The sequence below is a fragment of the Parus major genome, chromosome 2, assembly GCF_001522545.3.
Source record: "Parus major isolate Abel chromosome 2, Parus_major1.1, whole genome shotgun sequence".
NCBI lineage: Eukaryota > Metazoa > Chordata > Aves > Passeriformes > Paridae > Parus > Parus major.
In genome coordinates this window covers 62,437,457-62,447,715 of record NC_031769.1, presented here as the reverse complement: position 1 = coordinate 62,447,715, position 10,259 = coordinate 62,437,457, and the positions used below count along the sequence as shown (strand labels likewise).

At 38.9% G+C, this 10,259-nt stretch overlaps 1 protein-coding gene across 1 annotated transcript in view; it reads right to left on the bottom strand.

Annotated features, from left to right (window-relative positions):
- Window positions 1–5,268: 5,268 nt before the first annotated feature.
- Window positions 5,269–10,259, bottom strand: part of CAP2 (cyclase associated actin cytoskeleton regulatory protein 2) — a 68,816-nt gene continuing 63,825 nt past the window's right edge. Inside the window, exons 12-13 of the mRNA XM_015619116.3 lie at window positions 8,402–8,542; window positions 5,269–6,863 (exon numbers count right to left, since the gene is read on the bottom strand). Of these exons, the coding sequence (XP_015474602.1) occupies window positions 6,780–6,863; window positions 8,402–8,542 (225 nt within the window). The 3' untranslated portion in view covers window positions 5,269–6,779. The remainder of the gene's footprint in view (window positions 6,864–8,401; window positions 8,543–10,259) is intronic.

The following is a 10,259-nucleotide window of genomic DNA, read 5'->3' as shown; positions in this document are numbered from 1 at the left end:
GCGTTCACCGCGCCTGCGCCGGGGACGCGCCTCGCCTCTCCCACTTATTGCGGAGGAGTGGGGGGGGAAGAGCCTTACCAGGAGAGCACAGCGCCAGGGGAGAAACAGCCTTCCCCCCGCCCCCGCCAGGAGATGGTATCGTCGAGCGCTGAGGCACAGGCGGCTGCCCGTGACGTGCGAACGAAGCGGCGTCCAGAGCTCTTCGCGGTGCACTAGTTCTGCGTTTTTGTTTTATTATTTATAAATGTTGTGGGGTTTTTTTTCTTCCTCTATCTCCCCCTTTTCATCTTTTTCCCCTATCCCCTATCATGTTCGTCCTCTGAAAAAAAACCCCACCAAACCCCCAAAAATAACACCAAAACAAACAAGCCCCCACAAGACCAAAACCAAGAAACAAACACACCCCCTCAAAAAAGAAAAATAATCTACAGAATCATTTAGGTTGGAGAAGACCTCTGTAGTCGAGTCCAACCTATGACATCACCTTGTCAACTGGACCGGGGCACTGAGAGCCACTTCCAGGCTTTCCTTAAACACCTCTAGGCACGGTGACTCCACCACCTCCCTGGGCGCACCATTCCAATGTCTAATCATCCTTTCGGTGAAGAAAATCTTCCTAATGTCCAACCTGAAACTCTCCGGAGAAGAGGCGGACCCCCGCCTGGCTACACCTTCCTTTCAGGTAATCACCGAGAGCGATCAGGTCACCCCTGAGCCTCCACGCTAAACACCCTCAGCCGCTCCTCACAGGACTTGCTCCCCTCAAATGCTGAACAGAGAACCCGCAGCAAACACAGTTCTTCAAACTGACTTTTAGTCTTTAAGATTTCTGTGTTCTCTTAAGCATGTCGACCAGACCGAGAATTCTGTCTGACAGAGAGCACAGCTCAAATACTGAATTAACAAGAAATGCATACTGTGAACCTGGAATGTTTTTCGTGTGGAAGACAGCAAATGTCACAGCTGAACCTGTTGAACTGTTTTCCCATTAAACCATAACTAATTTTAAAAAATGAAGTAATTTCATGAAATCATAGAATCATAGAATGGCCTGGTTTGGAATGGACCTTAAAGATCCCTGCCCCATGGGCAAGGTCAGCTTCCATTAGCCCAGGTGGCTCCAAACCCCATCCAACTTGGCCTTGAACACTTCCAGGGGCTGGGGCATCCACAGCTTCTCTGGGCAACCTGTGCCTCACCACCCTCACAGTAAAGAATTTTACCCCTGTATCTAACAGAAATTTCCACTCTTTCAGTCTCAGAAGTTTGTGTGGACTCAGTCTCTAATACAAGCAAGCTGAGGTGAATTGCCAAAGTGATTATCAAATAGTGACCCATACAACTATACTGGCATGTTTTGTAATATAGACCTTGGTGAAATCAATATGAGTAAATATTTAGGGAAACACAGCAAGTTTTAGCATGATTGGGAAGGAAGAAAGGAGGGAAGATAGACAAATGAAAAGAGGAAAACATGGTTTTAAACCATCTATTAATTCCTAATAGAAAAACTGTTTCGGAAAACTGACAATGAATGTAATGTAACAAGACTTCCTTCCTTATAATATTTCACTTCTTCATTCATGAGTTACAGGCTATTTAATTTATTTAATAAAATAAATAATTTAATAAAAACAGTCTATTTAATTTGATTTTTACCACAAACCCTTCAGGATCAAGGAGCATCTAGCCCTTATTATATTTTTTTTTGTCTCTGTGGCCACAGGTTTTGAAAGCCAGATCAGATCTTAAAGTACAATTACAAGATCTCAGAGACTTCATATAATGCTGCCAGTCACATGTAAATTGTAGGCTCACCACCAGCAGTATAACCATAGTTAGAATTCACTATGAGATTATTCTGGATAGTCAAGGTGAAACAGAATCACTGACAGTAGGAAGCAGGGGACTAACAGGTAATAATGTAATGTTTCCTCATGCCTAAATTTTTCAGCTACTAGTTTTTCAGTCTTCTGCTTTAAAAAACCCAAAATACAACCCACAATTGACCCACAAATTCTGCGAGCATTCAGATTTTTCTATTCTGGGACACATATGACAGATGCTGTGACAACAGGGCTTGCCAGTAGTGAGAAGCTCACAGCTCAGACTTTTGATGACAGAGGGTCTTGTTTCATTGCTGTGTCAGATTGCCACACAGGGCAGTATTTATAGTTTTCTGCAGCACCAATTTCTTGCTACTTTGCTTTCTTTCGTGGGTGGGCAACTCATTGTCCCAGCTGATGAAAGTAAGTAGTTGAATGACTTGGCAGTTCAATATCCTCTTCCCTAGAAATGAGATTTAGGCAAGAGGGAATGTTTTGAACTAGATCAAAGGAAGGTGGTAAGCACCTAAAAGCTGGTATCACAATAGTTAAGGTTTAAGGGGAATCTGGAATCCCACCTTAAGCTCTTTAAGTGTAGGTAATGCTGAAAAACCTGATCAGACACACTCTTGAGTGGGGAATACTTCAGGGTTAACAGGAGGTAATTGAACTCTGGTGTGCTGTAAATCTGGCTGTTGTACAGAGCTACAGACCTTTGTACTTCTGCTCATTTTTTATATGCCTCCCAGCATCTTGTTGTCAAGGGTTTTAAACCACTTTTAAAACAGGGGAATTGCTGAGGGGTTGAAGTTCAGTTCTTTTCTTTGCTCAGTGGATAGCAGATCACATCTCCTGCATCATGCTGAAATATTCTAATAATAGGAGCTCTTCTAAAGAGTCCTTGAATGAGAGTTGTTGGACATTAATCAACAACAAGCTCTTGTCATTGAAAAGTGGTTAATTATTGTTGGGTCCAGCAGCTACAATTCACGTTATTTAGACATTTGTATTGAGTATTTATGTTCATGTACAGAGTGAAATTAAATGCAATTGATAGTTAAAGAGATTATTCATCACTGAAACTATACAGAGTCACCAAAGAGTGAGAACCTTCCTCCTTGTTGGGGCAAGCAACAGATACAGAACATGAAATTTGAGCCAAAAACCATGTATGCATTTACATAAATATAATGTAAATATTGTACATTTAGTGTAGAAAATGGTACCAATTTAATTCTCCCAAATTAAATTAATTTAGCCTTTCACTCTGAAACTGATCTGTCTCATCCATCTATGGAACCTGAAGGAGGGATTGGCTCTAAAGCCTTACTCAGTTGACTGAGGCAATTTATTTCTAATAGAAGCAACTTCAAGTGGAATACAGAGAAAACAGAATACTGGTGGTCACAGTTGATAAAAAAGTCATAGCAAATCAGCCGGAGGAAAAAAACCCAAGAAGCTTTTCCACTTTTATCTTAGGGTACATACATTTTTTGTGTGGTTGCCAGTTTTATTAGTACTGTCTTGTTTAGAAGTTGTGCCTAAACACCTTTATTTGCCTTCTGCTTTTTGTCTTGGCCTTGTTTGAAGGAAGGGTAACAACAAAACAGCTTTACTCAGGAACGTGACACTGGGAAGCCTTAGCAGTTACCTAACTCCCTTCTCTGTTGCATTCCCTTCTCTTCCCAGGGAGGAAATATGGTGGTGCCTCTGTTGAAGCAGCAGTGGGACTGTGGCTTTGGAGAGTAAGAGTCTTTGGTGGTCAACAGGATCAGTGGATCAGGTAGGGTCCTCAGCATGCAGCACAACCTAGGGAAGAAAGGTTAAACCTAGGAAGTCACCACTGAGTTTTAAGTGTGGAGTAGGGAATATTCTCTGTTTTTCTACAAAACTTTTGGCACACAAAAATCTTTTTCAGGGTTATTTCAGCCATAAAGACTGAACCATAAAGGAGCAGGTTCTTGTCTTCTGGTAGTCAGAACATTCCTTGGGGAGCATTATTTATGATTTTTATCTAATAAGAGGGGGATCATAAGTCAGACACCTGTTTATAAGCATCTTCAGAGAGTAGTAGCTACTTCTGGGCAATATTTTCACAGAAGTTGGGCCCAGATCACCTTAGAAGGGAAATTGAATCTGCTTTGTACGTTCTTGATAACTGCTGTGCTTGCTAGCATATTGTGTGATTGACTCAACCTAACCTCCATTTGTCTGGAAGCTTCCAAATTTGAGAAGGAGCCCAGTTGAACAGCACATTAGGAGAGTGCAGTAAGGGTGCACACTGAATTGAGCCCCTGGAGCATTCCAAATGGACAAATGTTTGATCTCTAGGAAAGATATGTGAGGCACAGGGTGATGAATACACAGTGCAGGAACATCGAAGGAATTCATGCAGATCTAGATATGCTGAGGATTCAGGAAAGAGTAAGAACAAAAATGATTTGTCTGCAAAATAACTATGGCACAGGGAAGCCTTTACTTCCTTACTAATGCCTAGTTCTCTAGCACATGGAAAACATTTCTGGTTTTCAAACACAGATTTGAAATTACTTACTTCTTTATCTTCAATGGCTCTGTTAAATATTACTTTTAAGTTCAATCAGCTATTTTTTAAAATAGAGATATGCTCAGCAGGGTTAAAAAAAAAAAAAAAAGAAAAACAACCCAAAATATCAATTTAATAATTGGTAACAAGTAGTTATTTTTGATTGTTCCTTGTTCATCCCACTCAAACCGTTACCTTTTACCAAGATGATAATTTCAAGATCAAAGTAATATTATGTATTTTTACAGTGACTTTTAGAGGGAAGAATTCCCCGGCTCCTTGGCAAACAGCATTCATGTCCTTTGTAAACGCTGCAGTCCCGCGGGTTGTCATTAAATCTTGCGAAGGCCTGGCCTCGGCTTTTTCCTGCCATCTGGTGGGTACTTGCAGTCATTACCTCGATGCTTCTAATTTCCATGGGTTCTGAGTAACCAGTATTCTAAGCAACTATGTGAGTATCACAGAACTCAGAAGGGCTGAGGTTTGCAGGGACCTCTGGAATTCACCTAGCCCCCTGCCCAAGCAGGGCCTCCTAGAGCCGGTTGCACAGGACCATGAGACTTGTGAATATCTCCAAGGATGGAGACTCCACCGCCTCTCTGAGCAACCCATGTTAGAGTCGGTCACTTGCATATTGCAGTTTCCTGATGTACTGAGTTTCAGTGTGTGCCCATTGTCTCTGGTTGGTCCTGTCACTGGGCACCCCTGAAGAAAGCCTGGCTCCCTCCTCTTTGCACCCTATTCTATTTAAGAACATTTGACATCCATTGAAGCTTTTCATAGGAAAAAAAGCTATTTACATTTAGATGCTTTTCTCACTTCAGCTTTTGAAAAACAGGGTTTAAGGAAGAGAAAGCCTGTAGAACAAACAGTGCAATAAAGTAAGCTCTGAACAACTTTGTTTTTAAACAAGTACATTTTCCTTTTTATTTCATAAGAAGTTTACTGTTGAAAAAATGATATATATTAAAGCAAACACATTATACACATAGGTTAAACATCAGATAGCAAAACCGTAAGGAATGAGCACTACTGGTTGTATTGTGTAGGGTTTACAATCAAAGATATACTTAAAAACCCTTAAGAGTTAATGTACTTTCAAGGTAAGTTAGGCACAAAATTTAGCTTGTAACTAGCTCTGCAAGCATCTTACTGTGATTTCACTGAGTGAAAAGTATTACAAGTGATCAAAAACATAAGCTGACTTTTAAATTTTTTTAAGTTTTTTTGTACTATGTGCTGAAATAGTACAAATGTATACAATTTTCCACCTTTCTTAAAAAACACATAGGGACTGTAAAGTAGGGACTGTAAAGGCCTAAAGAGGAAATTACTCCTTTATCTGGGCTCAGAATTAGTATGGCATAAATCTATGGCTTTGCTTTGTGGACATATTTGAAACTGAATAAGTCCTACAAAAGTGGGGAAAAAAACCCCAGGATGATCCTTTTAATGAACATGATGAGCTACATTTTAATGAACTAATGAGCTAGTATTTTAAAGGAACTTAATTAGAAAGAAAATCTAGCTGGTATCAGATGTGTCTGTCCTCCCTGGTTTTCTGTATAAGATGCAAGATAAAAGGTGAAATTTTAAAATGTGAGAGATTGTGTCACCAAAAAAAATAAAAAAAAATAATCCAAGGACCAAAAAACCTTCAAGTAATTTCCTGCAAGATTTTAGCACTGATGAGGCCCTATCTTAGAAAGAATTCCTAATTTGCAAGAAATGAGGGGGAAACAGCAAGTCTGTGAACCATAATAAAATCTTACTTCACAGAAAACTGTGGGATCTTCTAAATATGCATATTAGAAATGTTTTTGATTAAGTTACCAGATTTAAAAAAAAAAAAATCAGTTAGCAATGTGTATTGCTGTGCTAAAAGTTGTCCTTTTTTGCTTGTTTAAAATGAAACATGTTATGATTGCCACAGAACTGCATGAAACTGCAATTTCTACAGGTACATTTTTTACTGCATCATACAGGAATTGCTTAATAGGTAAAAATGAACACCTTAAAGTCTTAATGCTGTTTTTGATTAGCAGAAACACAAAAGGGAATGCACTGAAGCAAGATGATAAAAAAAGTGTATCATGCAGCATGTTGGCTTAATGTATACAGTATTTCAAACCAATGATGTGACTGGAAGGTGGGGGGGTTTAACCTATTACATTCCCATTCAGAATTCAAATTGTATGTGAAAGCAAACTGTGTGGAGATGTGACCAGGACTGGGATGCCTAACAAAAGGGTGCCAGATGTGTTATTGTTCCTAGCATGCAGAGCTAATGCTTGAAGGCCTATGACAGCAGCATGAACTCCTGCTACTTCTAGTTCTTTACATTACTGCTTTGTGTGTGCTGGCCACAGTCTGGCCACGGTCAGCAAGTGCTTGATGGCGTGAGGAAGTCAACCCACAATCTCTGCAGGTTCAGTGACCAACTTAGATCCATCCCATGCTGTCTTGAACTGTTCAGGAACCGGAAATTCTTTCTGGTAGGAAACAAAAGCAACAATGATGGTTAAACAAACAGGGGATATCTCATAAAAACTGGTGGAATACTATTAGTTCTACATGACTGCGAAAGCATTGATAGCTCAGACATGCCAGGATTAGAGGGAAGCCTTCTTCATTACCCTAGGAAGCTATTTTACAATGCCACACAGGAAAAAGCCTGATTGCTACCCAGTTTCAAATAGCCTTGGTATGGTACTACTTTGCAATAATCCCTCTCACACCATTATCTGCATCAACTAAGTAAATAAGCCTCATGTCAGAAAAGACTTCAGATTCCATTGGTGTCTGGGTTGGAAGACAGTAGAGAGGATTTAGATGTGGAGATTAAGCCAGGAGTCTAATTTTAAGGACAAAAGCAATACTGTAATATGGAAGAATAGAATAAAATTAAAAACTCCAATAATTTTAAGTGTGATACACTTCAAAATAGTCAGCATCCTTTGTAGGGTACACAAAATGAAGCAGAACATCAAATAGAGTGCCCTTCCAGTCTACAAATTCAGTGAAATGATGGGAGTGGTTGAGTATTTCTCTGTACCCAGTAAACAAAAAATTACATGAAGAGAAGGGTTTTTCTTTCAGACCTCAAAGAGGTGTTTTGACAGCCAGTAATTTCTGATGTTATGGTGATTTTGAGATGAGACTGACCAAAAGGACTCTTTTTTGAAAACAAATAGGTGAATATACACCCACTAAGAATTGTTCCCTTTTTACTCGTCTAAAGCTGGGCATCCAGCAGTCACTTTTGGAAATGTGAAGCACAAAAATTCTCATTACGTATTTTATAAAGACTAAACCCCTGTACTAAATTCCAGCCCAAAACTCTAACAAGAAATTTATATTTTGGCTATGGCCATGCACTGCAATTCCAACTCTTCTTTGTTGAGGACACCAGGGAACTATTATGAGCAAACTTTGCTTACTTGTGTGTGAAGTTACAGAGCATGACTTTACTAGAAATGCCACTGGGCGCAGTATGAAAATTTTACTAGAACGGGAAAAGAACTGGGAAAATGCACCAGTTTAAGTGTCTTTTAAGGTCATATGTTGAAAATAGTACAAAGTACTACAGCTGCTACCCATGTATCAATAGCTTTAGAAAAAACAAGTATATTATACTGTAGTATTTCACCTGCAGTAGTATTATCTTATATTTATCTTAGTTTTAATCTCATCATCTTCAGATTTAAGCACTCTTCTGTGAAGGTAATTTCTTTGGGAGATTATGTTTAGATATATAAAAAGAAGATCAAATGGGCAGAGCATGAAGCCATTATCCATCAGAATGGAAAGAGAAGACATAATTTCTGATCTCTGAAATTACTTTGTGCCCAAGAAAATAAGGAATTATTCCTCCTGAGATACAGGCACATAGAAATCAAATAGTTTCGGATCATTTTTTGGTGACATAATATGCATGTTACATCAGTTTCTTTCCTAGCAGCTTAAGTGCTCTTAACTGCCGAGACTACTATGGAACAGAAAAGAAATTTTAAAAAAATATCTCACTCACATAATCACCATCTTGGGGAATGAGAATGTTCATCTCGGATGACTTGGCACTCACAATCTCACAATCCAATGACTCCTCACTGAGGTAGATGTGGCAGCCTTCTGTTTTATTAATAGAAATGGTTGGCACTTTCCCCATCACCTGCAAAATAAAATCTGCTTAACATCAAATCTTAAAATGCAAACAGAGATACTGATAATAAAATCCTCATTGCCTTCTAGGTCTAATTTTGACCACCAGCATCTGATCTATGTGTCACCTGCCTATGTGTTGCTTTGATTTGATTTGTTGGACACTGAAAATTCTTGGTGGTGGTAACAAAGACTTATACACAACAACAAATCTGTAATATACAGCAAGCTTTTAGTACACAGTTTGATGACAGTACTTCTCTGATCCACTCTAATTTCAGTGATACTTTTGTGCTGATATTTAGGCAGTGTTCACCTTGCTCATTAGTGAGACTTTAATAAGTTAAACATGTCAACTTCAACCCAGCAAGAGCAAAGACCCCAGCATAAAGTAGTATTCAACAAGGGATTTTTAATACACTCTGAAGACTTCAAAGCTCTTGCAGCATGCAACAGGAAAGGGTTTTTGTCCCCTTCAGGTAAGCTAGAGTTCTAAATAAGGACTAAGATCAATTTAATTAAATATCTATTCCATATGTCTTTTTAAGAACAAACACAAGATTTACTTGAGGTGAGGAAGGGAAATCTATTGTTTACAATTTTCAGACTGAAAGAATTCTTCATGGCTAACAGCTGGACTCACTGTTTGTCAGTAAAAATTCCTGCTCCTTCCCTCTCTAGCAAGGACGGCAATATACTCTGGACATCAAAACAGCAGAGATTATCCTAAACCATAGAACATGTGGCAGCATGTGACACAGATGTACTTGTTAATGAGAGTGTCTCCCATCACTTAATTAAAGAATATCTTTCAGCTTCAGCTCCTTAAATGTGACAGTAAACCAAGTGGTCTGTCCTCTTGCATCCCACCCTTATCCTGAAGTTTGAGCTACGCAGAGGATCAATGCAACTTAAAGTTCATTTTCTTCAACTAGTTCTTATGCAATGGAGAACAGAAGGAAGGGGTGTTTAAAAATTCTTGCAAACATCTGGCAAGAAAAGAAGATACTACTGAGATAAAGGAGAGACAAGCAATATGGCACTTAAGTCACTTTAGCAAAATCCTTAGGATTAATTTACTGAAATCTATATCACGTATTTGTACATTATGAACTCAGGTCTTCAAATTACTGAGAAAGCTGAGGTGCTTAGCACTTGGCATACACCAGTCCTGTGGGAGCTGCCTGATTTGAGCAGCATACAGCATATAACCAGACCCTGCCTTCTTAAGTGGATCCTCACTCTGCTCCATGACATGCATAGAAGCCTTATGCAATATTCATAGAACATGATTAATTTTGATTCTAAGAATTTTGATTCTTATAAAAGGCATTTCCACTTTATTTTAGTATTAGCAAACTGTGGTTTTGCTATTCATTACATAAGTTTTTGAATTTTTCAGCTTTCATGAACAGTTTAAGAGGTAATGATTAAAAATAATATAATTATTTTAAAACTGCTCAAATAAGTGCCTGGGATCCTTAACTAACTGCCTTTGCTGCAAAAAGACAGGTAGTGATCAAGAATAAAACTGCTTGTTACAGTTCAGAAGATAATGCACAGTTGGTAGCAATGTCAGTCACTTGCACAAGGTTCAAAATATAAAAACCCCATCTTGCTCCTATTCCCTGTGGTGCCTGTGACCATTATTTCTGAAGCATGGAGCAGGACTGCCTATATTTAATGTCATACAGCAAGTACAACCTCTTAAGAAAAAGACCTCACTT